Source organism: Oncorhynchus mykiss, chromosome 12, assembly GCF_057628025.1.
Source record: "Oncorhynchus mykiss isolate SJ-2025 chromosome 12, ASM5762802v1, whole genome shotgun sequence".
In the NCBI taxonomy this organism is placed as follows: Eukaryota; Metazoa; Chordata; class Actinopteri; order Salmoniformes; family Salmonidae; genus Oncorhynchus; species Oncorhynchus mykiss.
In genome coordinates this window covers 45,833,993-45,851,828 of record NC_143033.1, presented here as the reverse complement: position 1 = coordinate 45,851,828, position 17,836 = coordinate 45,833,993, and the positions used below count along the sequence as shown (strand labels likewise).

Sequence of the window (17,836 nt, the reverse complement as noted above, 5' to 3'; positions counted from 1 at the left end):
CACGTGTTGAGTAACCAAGCAGACTGTCTATTACCCCCAGTTTTTCAACGCCATAAAGTCCATAACAGGGCCCTGCGCTCTCCCCCACAGCGGGTGTTGAGTCACCAGGATGACACGGCACTGCTGAAGGCCTACATCGTGGAGTGGAGGAAGTTCTTCACACAGTGCGACATCCTGCCCAAACCCTTCTGCCAGCTGGAGATCACGCTCATGGGCAAGCAGGGCAGCAACAAGAAGTCTAACGTAGAGGACAGCATCGTACGGAAGGTGAAGAAATGGGGAGGAAGAAATGGGATGGGAATGCGAGAGATGATCACGTGCTAACTGGGTAGCAACAAGAAGTTGAGGGAAAAAGATCACATTGCAAACAGGGCAGCAGCAGTATTTGGTTGTATTTGTAGTGATATAAGAGAATTTCCAGTTGGCATGAGGAAATGTTGCCGCCTATAGATTCCCTCTTTCCCTGCTCATGTATAATGTACTGTATCTTCTATTACCGTGTAGCTTTGGGGTGGCAAGGGGAGTAGAATGTAGTGAGATTTGGTAACATCCGGAGGATTGTCGGTTAAAATCCCGAGATTGACTTGGACAGAATGTCGTAACAGGAGGGATGCTGTTGTCAAATCATGCCATCACCTGCAGTTGTACCCTTGAGCAAGGCACTAGATTAAGCAAAAAGACAAATGGACATTTTTGAGATATATGGACAAAGTAATGTTCTTCTAAACTTCATTTTATATGCCCTCAGCTCATGCTGGACACGTGGAATGAGTCCATCTTCTCTAACATCAAGAACAGGCTGCAGGACAGCGCCATGAAGCTGGTGCACGCCGAGCGCCTGGGGGAGGCCTTCGACTCTCAGCTGGTCATCGGCGTCAGGGAGTCCTACGGTGAGCAAAACATCACTGTCGTCTTTAGCTGTGAGAGAATGGTGTGTAATGAACGCGAGCCAGATCTTTGGTGTATGTAAACCATACCAATGGATTGATTCACCAAATCCCTGTGCCAAATTGGATTCACCTTCAATGTGAATTTTGGTGTGAAACCCCCAATGACAAATGCAGGCTGTACATGAAAATGTGAGGTACTAACATTTTAGAATTTAGCTATGTAGTGTGAATGACAAAAATGTACTCTTAACCCCACTCCACAAAGATGCCTGTAATTCTCCTGGGTTGTGTTCATAACTCACCAAACGGAAGAGAACCTACTGAAACCGGAAGGGACTGATTGGACTCATCCTTTAAGAAATGCTAATTTCTAAAATGTTGCATGCTAATGAACTTGGACCCTGGTCACCTCCATCCCTGTTTTCCCTCTGCAGTGAACCTGTGCTCAAACCCAGACAATAAGTTGCAGATCTACAGGGATAACTTTGAGAAGGCTTACATGGACTCCACTGAGAGATTCTACAGAACACAGGCCCCCTCCTACCTGCAGCAGAACGGAGTACAGAACTACATGAAATATGTGAGTAGTACTAGGATCCTTTAACTTTTCCAGATGGTTTTCCGGAAACTCTATAGTTAAAGGACTCCTGAACTTCCTGCTTATTCTCTCCCTTTTCCAGGAATTTTCCAACTGGGATTTCTGGAAAACCTGGGAATTTTTGTAAATGTGCTCAAATTTTGCCACCCTAAAAAGGCCCCTTGATCATACACCACACGTCAAGTTATAAGCAGAATTCCAAATGGACATGCCAAGTCCAAACCCCTCAGATGCTTATGTATATTTGAAACATTTGCATAGGTGTAAGCCATATGGCGCAAATCCCATGCTGCCTATCAGATGGCAAGGTGAAGCAATGACCACACTGCTTTAACATATCCGATCCTTTCAGGTCTACGTGAGTGGCTAGGGTTTGTTTTGGATTTCAGTGATCACAGTGGTCGGAAACAATCGGTATGAGACAAGTACTGTTTCTGCAGTTCCCTTGTGGTTTCTCAGTAGGGTTACAAAATAATATTTGGCATCAGGAGGGAATAAACAGGAAATTCAGCAATCTTCCAACTGATTTCTTGAAGAGCTGAGAATTTTGAGAAAGTTACTGGAATTTTGCAACTCTATTTCTCAGCAACTGTCTGTAATCTAGGCTATCCATCTGAGGGGGAACCAACATGTGTATCTCTGTGTGTTCTAACAGGCAGACGCCAAGTTGAGAGAGGAGGAGAAACGGGCGTTGCGCTATTTGGAGACGAGACGTGAATGTAACTCTGTACAAGCAGTGAGTAAACTAAACTCTAAAAATCCAAATAACTTCACAAATCTTCATTGTAAAGGGTTTAAACACGGTTTCCCATGCTTGTTCAATGAACCATAAACAATTAATAAACATGCACCTGTAAACGGTCATTAAGACACTTACAGCTTACAGACGGTAGGCAATTAAGGTCACAGTTATGAAAACTTAGGACAACAAAGAGACCTTTCTACTGACTCTGAAAAAACACCAAAAAGAAAGATGCCCAGGGTCCCTGCTCATCTGCGTGAACGTGCCTTCAGCATGCTGCAAGGAGCCATGAGGACTGTAGATGTGGCCAGGGCAATAAAGTGAGATGTCCGTACTGTGAGACGCCTAAGACAGCGCTACAGGACGGACAGCTGATCGTCCTCGCAGTGGCAGACCACGTGTAACAACACCTGCACAGGATCGGTACATCACACCTGCGGGACAGGTACAGGATGGCAACAACAATTGCCCGAGTTACACCAGGAATGCACAATCCCTTCATCAGTGCTCAGACTGTCCACAATTGGCTGAGAGAGGCTGGACTGAGGGCTTATAGGCCTGTTGTAAGGCAGGTCCTCACCAGACATCACCGGAAACAATGTCACCTATGGGCACAAACCCACCATCGCTGGACCAGACAGGACTGGCAAAAAGTGCTCTTCACTGACTAGTCTTGATTTTTATCTCACCAGGGGTGATGGTTGGATTCACGTTAATCGTCGAAGGAATGGGCGTTACACCGAGACCTGTACTCTGGAGCGGGATTGATTTGGAGGTGGAGAGTCCGTCATGGTCTGGGGCGGTGTGTCACAGCATCATCGGGCTGAGCTTGTTGTCATTGCAGGCAATCTCAACGCTGTGTGGTGCAGGGAAGACATCCTCCTCCCTCATGTGGTACCCTTCCTCCCTCATGTGGTACCCTTCCTGCCACCAACCATACTACTCGTTCTGTGCGTTATTTCTTGCAAGATAGGAATGTCAGTGTTCTGCCATGGCCAGCGACGAGCCCAGATCTCAATCCCATTGAGCATGTCTGGGACCTGTTGGATTGGAGGGCTAGGGCCACCCCCCCCCCCCCCCCCTCCCCAGAAATGTCTGGGAACTTGCAGGTGCCTTTCAAGAGTGGGGTAACATCTCACAGCAAGAACTGGCAAATCTGGTGCAGTCCATGAGGAGGAGATGCACTATAGTATTTAATGCAGCTGGTGGCCACACCAGATACTAACTGTTACTTTTGATTTTGACCCACCCTTTATTCAGGGACACGTTATTCAATTTCTGTTAGTCACATGTCTGTGGAGCATGTTCAGTTTGTCTGTTGTTGAACCTTGTTATGTTCATACAAATATTTACGTTAAGTTTGCTTAAAAGAAACACAGATGACAGTGCGAGGACGTCTCTTTTTTTGCTGAGTCTAGGTCTTGGGTTGTAGGGAGCTTGCCCCCGCAACGTACTGGGCCGTACACACTACCCTCTGTAGTGCCTAACAGTCAAATGCCGAGGAGTTGCCATACCAAGCGGTGATGCAACTGGTCAGGATGCTCAATGGTGCAGCTGTAGAATTTTTGGGGAATCTGGGGACCAATGCCAAATCTTTTCAGTCTGCTGAGGGGGGAAGGTGTTGGTGTGTTCAGACCATGATAGCTCGTTGGTTATGTGGACACCAAGGGACTTGAAGCTCTCGACCCGCTCCACTAGAGCCCCGTCGATGTTAATGGGGGCCTGTTCGGCCCGCCTTTCCTCTAGTCCATGATCAGCCCCTTTGTCTTGCTCACATTGAGGTAGAGGTTATTGTGCTGGCACCACACTGGTAGGTCTCTGACCTCCCTATAGGCTGTCTCATCGTTGTCACTGATCAGGCCTACCACTGTGTCGTCAGCAAACTTAATGATGGTGTTGGAGTCGTGTTTGGCTACGGCAGCGTGGGTTAACAGGGTGTGCAGGAGGGGACTAATCACGCACCCCTGAGGGGCCCCAGTGTTGAGGATCAGCGTGGCAGATGTGTTGTTGCCTACCCTTTCCACCTGGGGGCAGCCCGTCAGGATGTCCAGGACCAGTTGCGGAGGGAAGGGTTTATTCCCTTAGTGATGAGCTTTGTGGGCATTATTGTGTTGTAGTCAGTGAACAGCATTCTCACATACGTGTTTATTTTGTCCAGGTTGGAAAGGACAGTGTGGAGTGTGACTGAATCATCTGTTGGGGCGGTATGCGAATTGGAGTTGGTGTAGGGTTTCCGGAATGATGGTGTTGTGAGTCGTAACCAGCCTTTCAAACCACTTCATGGCTACTAACGTGAGTGCTACGGGGCGGAATCATTTAGGCAGGTTAACTTAGTGTTCTTGGGCACAGGGACTATGGTGGTCTTCTTGAAACATGTAGTTATTACAGACTCGGTCAGGGAGAGGTTGTAAATGTCATTGAAGACTCACTTCACAGAACCGTGCAAACTGGCTCTAACCAGAATAGAAAGAGTGGGAGGCCCCGGTGCACAACTGAGCAAAAGGACAAGTTCATTAGTGTCTAGTTTGAGAAACCGATGCCTCACAAGTCCTCAACTGGCAGCTTAATTAAGTGGTACCCGCAAAACACCAGTCTCAATATCAATAGTGACGAGGCGACTCTGGGATGCTGGCCTTCAAGGCAGAGTTCCTCTGTCCAGTGTCTGTGTTATTTTGCCCATCTTAATCTTTTCTTTTTATTGGCCAGTCTGAGATATGGCTTTTTCTTCGCAACTCTTCACTGAGTCGCCTCTTCACTGTTAACTTTGAGACTGGTGTTTTGCGGGTATTATTTAAAGAAGCTGCCAGTTGAGGACTTGTGAGGTGTCTGTTTCTCAAAGTAGACACAATAATGTACTTGTCCTCTTTCTCAGTTGTGCACCGGGGCCTCCCACTCTTTCTATTCTGGTTAGAGACAGTTTGCGCTGTTCTGTGAAGGTAGTACACAGCGTTGTATGAGATCTTCAGTTTCTTGGCAATTTCTCGCATGGAATAGCCTTCATTTCTCAGAACAAGAATAGAGTGATGGGTGTTAGAACGTTCTGTTTCTGTCATTTTGAGCCTGTAATCGAACCCACATGCTGATGCTCCAGATACTCAACTAGTCTAAAGCACAGTTTTATTGCTTTAATCAGAACAACAGTTTTCAGTTGTGTTAACATAATTGCAAAAGCGTTTTCTAATGATCAATTAGCTTTTTTAAAATGATAAACTTGGATTAGTTAACACAACGTTCCGTTGGGACACAGGAGTGATGGTTGCTGATAATGGGCCCCTGTACGCCTATAGATATTCCATCAAATCTGCAGTTTCCAGCTACAATACAACATTAACAATGTCTACACTGTATTTCTGATCAATTTTATATTTTAATGGACCAAAAATGGGCTTTTCTTTCAAAAACAAGGACCTTGCTAAGTGACCCCAAACTTTTGAACGATAGTGTATATAAAATTGAAAAAAGATTTGATTAAACATTGAATTTGGCCTTACTGCTATTAGCCTGTAGAAACACATTGAATTTAAGATAATTCAAAACATGCGTCCTTTGACTGTCTTCTATATCTGAGAGAGAGCTCCAGGGGAATCACCAGTATACCTTTGATGTGGAAATGTATTTTTCGGCCCGGTACTGGGTTACCGTCAGACGAGCCACGTGACATTTGTGGCGGTCGTAGAGCGAAATGGAGAACACTGAGTTTGTGAGTCTCGTATTTTTCATATAAGTTTGTAGCCTAAACCGTTTGGACACTACAGATGTTTCCGTTCAGTGAAAAAACATTACCTCCCTGCTATTGATATGATTGAGCCTGGTTCCCCTCTAGGTTTCTTTATGTTTTTCTTGACATTCTCCTTCTGCTTGCTCTTTGGGTTCTAGGCCGGGTTACTGTAAAACCACTTTGACAACTGCTGATATTAAACATTAAAAAAAGGCCTCAAATCAATTAGATGTTGAAATACGTGATGAAGAGATGAGTGACCCATGGTTTTTCTATTCCCCCTCAGCTGATGGAGTGTTGCGTGAACGCCCTGGTGACGTCCTTCAAGGAGACCATCTTGGCCGAGTGTCCAGGCATGATCAGGCGAAACGAGACAGAGAGTGAGTACGGCCGGAGCACTCCCGGCACCAAAGGCTCGGCCAGCTCAGGTTTGCAAACCAGGAAATGACCTCACCGTCCTCCACTTCCTGTTTCAATTTGTCCTCGTCAACCAACCAAACGCTGCCTTTGCCCATTCCGTGTGTCATTCAACACGTTGTCATCATCACCCCCCCCCCCAAACATCAGTGTCTGACCATAAACCCACCCTGTATTGTGTATGTCCTGATAGTTTTAACCAGGTGTCTACCTACTTATGTGTTACTATTAACCAATGTGTGCCTTTGTGGAGCATCTGTTTGTTTGGTGTATAGCAGTAAGATCTCGAAGTAGGCCTTAGACTTTACAGTCAAACTGACAATATTATACCACCACTGTGATGTTTATAACTTCAAGGGCTGGTATACTGTACATAGATGAAGCATAGTCCTGAACTAAAAAGCATGTTGACTGGAGAATCAGTCAACGGAAACCAACCTCTAAATACTGGTTATTCAAATCTGGCCATCAATTGCTGCTGCGTACCCTTTGTTTGATACTATAATCTAGAAGTAGAAAACTAGAATCTATAGAGTAGCCACAGTATCTTACCATGGACAGTGTTTGACTAGCTGTCCTCCACCTTATAGAGCTCCATCTCATGTTCTCTCTGATGGACAAGGTGCCTAGTGGCATCGAGCCCATGCTGAAGGACTTAGAGGAACACATCATGTCTGCTGGGCTGGCCGACATGGTGGCCTCCGCCGAGACCATCACCTCGGTGAGTGCTACACATACATAAGCTGCTTACACACACACGCACAGATATGTTACACTAACAGAGATATTAAATACATATTACTTTTGTGATGTATTTACTGAAGGGTGACGGGAACAATCCACTAGTCTTTGTATTTTTCTCTGTGTGCGCGCGCAGGACTCTGAGAAGTACGTGGAGCAGCTCCTCACCCTTTTCAACCGCTTCAGTAAGCTGGTTAAAGATGCCTTTCAGGACGACCCTCGCTTCCTCACAGCCCGAGACAAGGTCAGCACAATGTTTTTCCAGCATTGATTCAACATGGCCAATGAATGTAAGTGCAACGTTCCGTAAACGTTTGTCCAACATTGACACAACGTTGTCAATGAATTTATGCGCTGTATTTGCAGTTGTCACTGTATATGTAACACTTTTTTTTTCTCTTCTTAGGCTTACAAAGCAGTTGTGAATGACGCTACTATTTTTAAATTGGAACTTCCGCTGAAGCAGAAAGGGTAAGAGTTCTACTGTATGCGTTAATTGCTTCACTGAATTCAAAATTGGTACCGGCATACTGTTGAAGGCTGCTACAGTATTTATTGATGTTGCACTTGATAAAACTGTGGGAGCATTCAACAGGGTGGGGGGTAGATCTTTCGTGTTTTTCTTGAATACTTCAAACAAACGTTTTTTAAGTTCCACTTCTGAACTGTTAATTGCTTAATTAGTGAATGACTGAACGTGTGAGTTTACGAGTTCTACTTTCTCTGTACTGTCTGTCTGTCAGGGTGGGGCTGAAGACTCAGCCAGAGTCCAAGTGTCCAGAGTTGCTGGCCAACTACTGTGATATGCTGCTGAGGAAAACCCCGCTGAGCAAGAAACTTACATCTGAGGAGATCGAGGCCAAGCTCAAGGAAGTGGTACGTGTGTGCGCGTAATGATTTGATGACTCCAGCAAGCTTTCCTTAAGGCTTCGGGCCACACGTGCGTACTCGGATGAAGTCGTATGTGACGTACATCATTGTTTATTGTCCTTCAGAAGTATATCTCAAGTCAACAATTTTCAGTGTGTTTTTTTTTTTTGTCAGACAATCATCATCTCTTGTCATTCATCCAGCAGCAGATGACTCCCGTTAAAAGCATTGACCCAATCGGTGTGCAAGCAGCCTTGGGCTGAGGACAGCGGGTTGCTTTCACCTTTCCATCGCTCAAGAGTATGTGAGCGAAGCGAGCCCAATTTGACAGGAGCGAGATTCCCAAAGGCTGGAGCGTCCGCCTTCTCACCCGCTCCAATTTCTCTCCCGTTGCGCTCACTTCAGGAGCTCAGGGCATGCCCGGCCCAGTATGCATTTGTAGTCTACTTGTGTGCTGCTAATAGACCCTTGCTTTAGCTACTGTCATGGAGTTTGATAAATATTTTCACAAAGAATAAATAAAACACACAGGTGCTAAATCAACGTGGCTTACAAAGATGAGAACCAAGAGAGGGAGTGCGGTGATGTAGTGTCTGCTGTTATGTGTGAGGCTTGGATGCCACGGTGCTAAACTGTTAGATTATTGACTGGATGGCATTGTTCTTCGCAAGATATGGCGGCAGTTACACGCTGGCTACATGAAACAGCTAAAGAATCATTGTGGAGTCTGAAAAGACACTTCTCCCAAAAGTATGTGCTCATGCTGAAATAACTGTCATTGTAGCAAAGTGTTTATAAACATTTTGTTCTATTATCTATACAATAGGCCATATTCCCACTTTCAATGAGATTTCCGTTTTGATTAGGTTATTTTGCCTAAAACCTTTGTCTGCCTATATAAAAATAAAAAAACTCTGCCTTTCTGCCCAACCTGGCAAGAGTGGCCAAAAAGGGGTGTTTAGCATCTCCAGTGGTTCTGCAAGTGTGGAGAGGATATTTTCCGCTGCTGGCCGGCTCTCCAGGCACCATCGGGCATGAGCCTGAAGTCCCAGACTGGCCAAACTCTTGTTTCTAAAAATGAGTTCCAAAAATTATTTCAAAGACAGTCATTTTTAATTTCATATGTGTTTAATTGTGCAATTTATAGACTATAATGATTTTAATACAATGTTTACAGTGCATTCGGGAATTATTCAGACCCCTTTTTTCCGCATGTTATGTTACAGCCTTGTTCTAAAATTGCTTAAATAATTGTTTCCCCTCATTAATCTACACAATACCCCATAATGACAAAGCAAAACATTTTTTTGCCGATGTAAAAAAAAAAGACATGCCTTATTTACATTGGGGCGGCAGCGTAGCCTAGTGGTTAGAGCGTTGGACTAGTAACTGAAAGGTTGCAAGATCGAATCCCCGAGCTGACAAGGTACAAATCTGTCTTTCTACCCCTGAACAAGGCAGTTAAACCACTGTTCCTTGGCCGCCATTCAAAATAAGAATTTGTTCTTAACTGACTTGCCTAGTAAAATAAAGGTAAAAATAAAAACCTTTGCTATGAGCTCCGGTGAAACCCTGTTTCCATTGAGCATCCTTGATGTTTGTACAACTGTGGCAAATTTTAAATTAATTTATACCTGTAAGGTCCCTCAGTTGACAGTGCATGTCAGAGCCAAAAGCAAGCCATGAGGTCGAAGGAATTGTCCGTAGAGTGCTGAGACAGGATTGTACCAAGGCACGAATCTGGGGAAGGATACCAAAAAATGTGTGCAGCATTGAAGGTCCCCAAGAACACTCCATCATTCTTAAATGGAAGAAGTTTGAAACCACACACTAGAGCTGGCTGCCCAGCCAAACTGAGCAATTGGGGGAGAAGGGCCTTGGTCAGGGAGGTGACCGTGGAGATGGTAGAACCTTCCAGAAGGATAACCATCTCTGCAGCACTCCACCAATCAGGCGTTTATGGTAGTGTGGCCAGACGGAAGCCACTCCTCAGTAAAAGGCACATAACCGCCCGCTTGGACTTTGCCTAAAGGCACCTATAGACTCTGACCATGAGAAACAAGATTCTCTGGTCTGATGTGTAAATGTGGTATTTGAGTTTCTTTTAAAACGATTTAGCGACCATTTCTAAAACGTTTTGCTGTGTCATTTATGGGGTATTGTGTGTAGATTGAGGTGGAAATAATGAGGTGGAAATAATGAATAAGGCTGTAACGTAACAATGTGGAAAAAGTGAAGGGTTCTGAATATGTTCCTAATTAACTCTAAATGCTGCACGCTTTATGTCCCTACCAGACAATTGTGTCGCACTCGCAAAAGCTTCACAATGCATTTCTTTGTAGGCTATAGCCTGGAAATAATTGAAATAATGTAGCTGTAATTGTTCCTCCTTAGGCTCCCTGTCTGGCTCCTGACCTATTTAGTGTTTCTGACGTTTAATACGACACATTTGAAACTGTTCGCTCCTTACATCGATGTTTATTCAAATCCATGTTTCATTTCAATACATTTCAAAACATTTGGGAGGTCCAGGTAGTCACAAAAATAGATGGGTGTTTGTTAATGTGATTTTAATGGAAGAAGCAAATTTGGAGTGGCTTTTTTCTTTTTTTGTGAGCGTGGAGTGGTTTTTAGCGGAGCAGTAGGAAAGGACATGAGCGATGACATCCGTTCACATACAATGCCTCGCTCACCCCCCCCCCCCCCCCCACACACACACACCAAATAAGGGAAAACAAACGAACAAACCTGGGAGAGACTACCTGAACTTGTCCAATAAACTCTTGTTTTAGTTTTTCATTGCAAAACATTTTGTGCTACTGTATGCACTAATGAATGTGGTCCTTTGTAGCTCAGTTGGTAGAACTGTAACGCCAGGGTAGTGGGTTCAATTCCCGGGACCATCCGTATGTGAAATGTGTGCATGCATGACTAAGTCGCTTTGGATAAAAGCGTCTGCTTATTGTCATATATTATTATATATATATGACCCTGATTGCACGGTGGTGTTCTGTGTTCTCCTGCAGTTGCTGGTGTTGAAGTACGTGCAGAACAAAGACGTGTTCATGCGCTACCACAAAGCCCATCTGACCCGACGCCTTATCCTGGACATCTCCGCTGACAGCGAAATCGAGGAGAACATGGTGGAGTGGCTCCGGGTACGACCTGTGGGTGGGTGTAGGGCTGTTACGGTATTACCGGCGGTCACCGGTATTACCGGTACCATATTACCGGCGGTCACCAGTCACGACCTTAGTCAAATTCCATGTGACCGTTTAGTCATTGTAACTAGGCTGCTCTGATGGTCATTATAAGACTACCTCACTTGCTAATTGCCAGTCGCTAATGGCCTGGTACTCGGCACACTATTGTCCCTCTAATCACTGATATCAATGCAAATGCTTAATGAGAGCTCATGTTGCTCAACATTTCTATAGGCTGTGCAATTGCGTGACAACAGAATTGATGGCCTCTTAAAGAGTGTTCCATCAGCTTTCTATAGGCTAGGCCTACTATCTATTTCTAAACATTCCTAATATTAAGCACATTGCTTCACTTTACAACAGGAGTATAGCCTACCTGGCTGGCATGAAAATGAACCATGGGAAAAGTGTCCTCCATAAGTGCAGAAATGACATGTATTTTTTTTTTTCTCCAATGCCCCTGTTCCGATAAATCAAACTAATTTCACACATTTAGTATATATAAAGACCAGATTAAGTTAAGAATAGTCTGCTGGGTGACAATATTATCACTTGTGAATGATGCCCAGCATGTGCACTAAGGCAAGAAACAGCGCATTCCTGTTCCTAAATTATAGTCGCACAAGTCATGTAGCCTAGCCCATAGGCCTATATGGTTTGTATCAACTAAAGTGGCCAAATAACTGCAAACGTAGCCTATAGGCCTAGGACCCCTGGAACACGGTGAGAGCCCAGAGCCTGAATAAAGCTGAATAAAAACAACTTTGTCCATTATAATAGGCTTACGAGAAGGGGAGACACAAATAGAATATGACCTCCATCCAAACTGGAGGTGGAAATGATTGTCCACAAACAAACTTAAGTAGCACTGACCCAACAAAGATGGATAAACCATTTGTTTTCCAAACTGTTTTCCCACAATTTGTATTTTTGAAATATTGCGATATGCCTGGCTTGGCCTCTACTTTTCGGACAGTCGCCACTCGACAATAGTCTGCTCAAATTGCCTTTCCTTCCGACCTATAGCCAAAACAATTAATAAAAAATAAGCTAAATACTCTGACCAAATCCTGCTTTAGTAGTGACTTCAAATATATATTTTTAAATTTATTCCGTGTGTATACAAGCGAAGGCTAATTAGGCAATATAATTAGGGAAAGCTTCCCCTAGCCTTATGGTCGCGCCGCCTATGCTTGCGTATTAAAAACGTTACTGCGTTCGCTATTTGAGTGCAGGCTACGGATTACATCTTTTTTTGTGGGCCACTAATCAACTAATTCCACACATTTGTGCACTCTGCACAGGAAACCGAGTAGAGTTCATGCCTTTCATGCAACTTTTTTCAAATCATCATTAGTCCCATCATGCCGCCTTAGGCTATATAGTCTGCTCTTTAACACATTCTAAATTTTTGAAGTTACATAAATAACTCTAAATTAAGCATATAGGAGGACCTGTTTCTTTGTTAACCGCATGTGCGCACTCCCTCACAAATGTTGGGGAGAAAATGTCCTATTTTATTCAGCTATGTTCAATTGTATTCTTCATACTATAATGCCACGGAATTCTAAGCAAATCTTGTCTGCTAAATGAGTGTAGCGCACATCCATATGGCATAGCCTACCACAGCCCTAGACGGGTACTTGCATGTGTGCCGGTGTCTTATGAGAAGGGAGATACTGTGTGTTTGCACATGCTGCCTGTTTGTGCATTTGTTCCACCTCACATACTTAAAATTATACCACGTCGCCAATGTCCCCTACCCTTGATTGCAGGAGGTAGGTATGCCCGCTGACTACGTGAATAAGCTGGCTCGGATGTTCCAGGACATCAAGGTGTCCGAGGACCTCAACCAGAACTTCAAAGAGTGTCACAAACACAACAAGCTGGCCCTATCAGGTAAACCAGGTAGCTGTATGTAACTAACTAATATAAACTCTATAATTATTATGCCATTTAGCAAATGCTTTTTAACCAAACCGACTTATAACAGTGAGTGCATACATCAGGGTTCCCCAATTGGCGCCCCGTGTACCGATTTTTGGCCCGCGGGTGGTTTAATTGCCCTGATAGGGGGGGCCCCAAGTTTTCTGAGAAAAAATGTAAGCAAGGTTTAAAATCATTGTTTGGGTCAAGTATTATATCTGTTTGGGGTTCTTGCGGTCAAATGATTTGTAATTATGTTCTGGCCCCCGACCATGTGCTCAAGAAAATAATTGTCCCGCGGCTGAATTTAGTTGATGATCCCTGGCATACGTTTTCGTATTGCAGACCTGCTAACCTGCACACATGTTGCATACCATGCACGCAATTTGAGGTCAAAGTAAGCTGGTACGAAAACTACCCTTTAAAATACTCAAATAGGTTTCTATTTGGCACATTGTGTTTGACTCAACCGTCTGAATTTGGAGCTGAACCTATCAGACAACTTAGGAGAGGAGACAATCCTTAGCTCTCCACTGCGGCCCTCGTACTATTTTCCTCCCTCCAGCTGCATGGCAGGAGCTTATTTATTACGGAAACCGTTTACCGTAATGAACGGAAGCAAACCAAGTAAAAGAAGGGTTTCTCTTGGTCAAATTCAGGTAGGTTCCTCCCCATCCCGTTTGCTACCATTTTTAGAAGATTTTTGCAACCGAATCAGCGTAATTATTTCACCCCACCACTCCCCTTCGTCCGCTGATACCACTGATGTTAGGGGAAAAAGGTAGGGAAAATGAACTGTTTGCCAAATACATTTTCTAAAATTGTACAGTGCCTCCAGAAAGTATTCACACCCCTTGACTTTTCCACATTTTGTTGTTGCAGCCTGAATTTAAAATGGATTCAATTTAGTGTTTTTGTCACTGTCCTACACCCACTACCCCCATAATGTCAAAATGGAATTATGTTTTTAGACACTTTTACAAATGTAATGAAAAAGTGGGAATGTCAGTAAGTATTCAACCTCTTTTGTTATGGCAAGCCCACAGATTCAACCACAAAGACAAGGGAGATTTTCCAATACCTCGCAAAGAAGGGCACCATTTGGTAGATGGGTTAAAAAATCAGACATTGAATATTCCTTTGAGCATGGAGAAGTTATTAATTACACTTTGGATGGTGTATCAATACATTGTCACTAGAATGATACAGGCGTCCTTCCTAACTCCGTTGCCAGAGAGGAAGGAAACTGCTCAGGGATTTCACCATGAGGCAAATGGGGAGTTACATTTTTTTTTTTTTTTTTAATTCAACCAGTTAGTGTTAAATGGCTGTGATGGGGAAAAAACTGACACTAGATCGACATTGTAGTTACTCCACAATACTAACCTAATTGATAGAGCGAAAAGAAAGCTTGTACAGAATATTTTTTTTTAAATGTATCCTGTTTGCAACAAGGATTAATGTAATACTGCAAAAAATGGGAATACAAACTGCTGTGTTTGGGGCAAATACAACACATTATGGAGTACTACTCCATATTTTCAAGCATAGTGGTGGCTGCATCATGTTATGGGTAGGATTTTAATTGTTAAGGATGGGAGTTTTTCAGGGTCAGCAATAAACGGAATGGAGCTAAGTACAGGCAAAATCCTAGAGGAAAGCCTGGTTCAGTTCTTGTTCCACGTGACACTGGGAGATTAATTCACGTTTCAGCAAGGCAATCATCTAAAACGCAAGAAGACGGTGAATGTTCCTGAGTGGCCGAGTTAGTTTCGACTTAAATCTATGGCTACAAAATAACAATGGGCAAATGTTGCACAATCCAGATGTGGAAAGCTCTTAGAAAGCTTTTGCCCAGAAAGACTCACAGCTGTATTCACTGCCTAAGGTTATTTCTAACAGGGTCTTCAAAGTGGCACTGCATCGCAGTGCTTGAGGCATCACTACAGCCCCGGGTTCGATCCCAGGCTGTTTTCACTGGGAGACCCATGAAGCGGTGTACAATTGGTCCAGCGTCATCAGTGGGTTTGGCCGGCCGGGATTTCCTTGTCCCATCGCGCTCTAGCAACTTTGTGGCTGGGCTCCTGCAAGTTGACTTTGAACGGCAGTTGGAAGGTGTTTCCTCCGACACATTGGTGTGGCTGGCTTTGGGTTAAGCAAGCAGTGTGTCAAGAAGCAGTGCAGCTTGGCAGGGTCGTGTTTTGGCTTTCAACTTTTGCGTGTGACTAACGTGTTGATTACTTATTTAATCAAGAAACAGTATAGTGTTTCATTTGCATTACTTTAAAAAAAAATAATAATAATAATTTTTACAAATATTAGACAACTTTGACATTTAGTATTTTGTGTAGGTGGTTGACAGAATGAAATCTATTTGAATGCCACTTTAACACAAAGTATTTTGATGTTTGTGCCTTTTTTAGCTAAGGCGTCATTGCGACTAAGGTAGTTAGCTACAACATTTTAGTAAACTAAGCGACAACGCTTTGCCTGCACATGCTTTCATTGCCGCAACAGTAGTAGGTGCAAGCACATTGACGAGCAAGGGAACCTGTGGTGTTGCGGTAGTTCAGTTCGTCACTGTGTGGATGGAAGCAGAGTTGTTCTGCTAATACCTTCCTTCACAGAAAGTTATGTTACACTGTTAAAGATTAGTAGGCCTATGTTAATTTAATCAATTGATCTGTCCTCTTGATATAGAGTGCATTCGGAAAGTATTCAGACCCCTTTTTCCACAAGTATTCAGTACTTTGTTCAAATCACCTTTGGCAGCAATTACAGCCTAGAATCTTGGGTATGACGCTACAAGCTTGGCACACCTGTATTTGGGGACTTTTTCCCGTTCTTCTCTGCAGATCCTCTCAAGCTCTGTCCGGTTGGATGGGGAGCGTCGCTGCACAGCTATTTACAGGTCTCTCCAGAGATGTTCAAGTCCGGGCTCGGGAAGGGCCACTCGAGGACATTCAAAGACTTGTCCTGAAGCTACTCCTGTGTTGTGTTGGCTGTGTGCTTAGGGTCGTTGTCCTGTAGGAAAGTGAACCGTCGCCCCAGACTGATAACCTGCTCCAGAGCACTCAGGACTTCATCAAGGATCACTGTGGGCTTTGCTCTGTTCATCTTTCCCTCGATCCTGACTAGTCTCCCAGTCCCTGCCACTGAAAAACATCCCCACAGCATTATGCTGCCACCGCCATGCTTCACCATAGGGATGGTTTCAGGTTACCTGCCAAGCGTCACGTCTGCATTCAGGCCAAAGAGTTCAGTCTTGGTTTCATCAGACCAGAAGATCTTGTTTCTCTTGGTCTGAGTCTATAAGTGCCTTTTGGCAAACTTCAAGTGGGCTGCTTTTTACTGAAGAATGCCTTCCATCTGGCCACTCGACCATGAAGGCCTGATTTGGTGGAGTGCTGCATCGATGGTTGTCCTTATGGTATGTTCTCCCATCTCCACAGAGGAGCTCTGTCAGTAACCATCAGGTTCTTGGTCACCTCCCTGACCAAGGCCCTTCTCCCCCGATTGCTCAGTTTGGCCGTGGCGGCCAGCTCTTGAAAGATTCTTGGTGGTTCCAAACTTCTTCCATTTAAGAATGATGGAGGCCGCTGTTCTTGGGGACCTTCAATGCTGCACACACTTTTTTTTTGTTGGTACCCTTCCCCAGATCTGTGCCTCAACATAATCCTGTCTCGGAGCTCTATGGCCAATTCCTTTGACATCATGGCTTGGTTTTTGTCTGACATTCACTGTCAACTGTGGGGAACTTTTGATAGACAAGTGTGTGTGCTTTTTTCCAAATCATTTCCAATCAATTGAATTTACCACATGTGGACTCCAATCAAGTTGGAGAAACATCTCAAGGATCAATGGGAACAGGATGCACCTGAGTTCAATTGAGTCATAACAAAGGGTCTGAATACTTTTATGTAAAAGTATTTCAGATTATTTTTTATACATTTGCAAAATATTCTTTAAACCTGTTTTCCCTTGGTCATTATGGGGTATTGTGTGTAGATTAAGGAAAAACAATGTAATCCTTTTTGGAATAGGGATGTGACAAAAAAATGTGGGGTCTGAATACTTTCTGAAAGCACTAGCTGAATGTCAACAGTAGTCTGCTAATGATGTGACAGTCGGTTCACCATTGACGAGGCATATTGAATATGTTGTGTGAATTCTTACACAGGGACACTGAAAGTCGATATTAAATAAATCATAGTTGTCAGCATGTTGGAGAGGTTCCAACTCAATACACCGTAGTACACATGTCAATCAAGAGCTCTGCCTGGGCAGTACAGTTGTATTGTATACGGCAATACACAGACAAGTAGTTATATTTGCGTAATTCATTAATTATTACTGTTTTCTTCATCCATACTGTTTCATAACATGTGACAGACCAATATCTCACGAGGCTTCTTCTCTCTAAGCTGAGACCTTGAAACTGAGATCTTTCGTTTGTTCTCAAAACAAGGTCTGTGCGTACTGCCAAATTGCAGTTACTGATAATGAGGATTTGTACAGTCAGCCACTTGCATGAAAACATACTTTTTTATAGAACAGCACATGAATAGAACACAGAAATGTGTTATAAGAAAAGCGCAAACAAACTGTTCCATTACATTCCATCCTCTTCTCGTGTGTGATAACCATTACATTTTAATGTAAGCATTTAGATTTGAGCTTCTATATCAAAATATTTTACACTCTAAAGTAAGGGAAATTAGAACAGAAAAA

At 43.7% G+C, this 17,836-nt stretch overlaps 1 protein-coding gene across 12 annotated transcripts in view; it reads left to right on the top strand.

The window, feature by feature from the left end:
- The window catches only part of LOC110537671 (cullin-5), a 43,218-nt gene that overhangs the window by 2,445 nt on the left and 22,937 nt on the right, over positions 1–17,836 (top strand). The window contains exons 4-14 of one of the 12 annotated variants that reach the window (XM_021623889.3): positions 91–267; positions 749–890; positions 1,325–1,470; positions 2,144–2,224; positions 6,235–6,328; positions 6,956–7,086; positions 7,243–7,350; positions 7,513–7,577; positions 7,850–7,982; positions 11,003–11,134; positions 12,955–13,078. In XM_021623889.3, the coding sequence (XP_021479564.2) occupies positions 91–267; positions 749–890; positions 1,325–1,470; positions 2,144–2,224; positions 6,235–6,328; positions 6,956–7,086; positions 7,243–7,350; positions 7,513–7,577; positions 7,850–7,982; positions 11,003–11,134; positions 12,955–13,078 (1,333 nt within the window). Of the gene's footprint in view, positions 1–40; positions 268–748; positions 891–1,324; positions 1,471–2,143; positions 2,225–4,388; positions 4,523–6,234; positions 6,377–6,955; positions 7,087–7,242; positions 7,351–7,512; positions 7,578–7,849; positions 7,983–11,002; positions 11,135–12,954; positions 13,088–17,836 lie in introns of those variants that run through there. The other 11 variants (XM_090192569.1, XM_090192568.1, XM_021623888.3 and 8 more) reach the window with 11 other exon arrangements.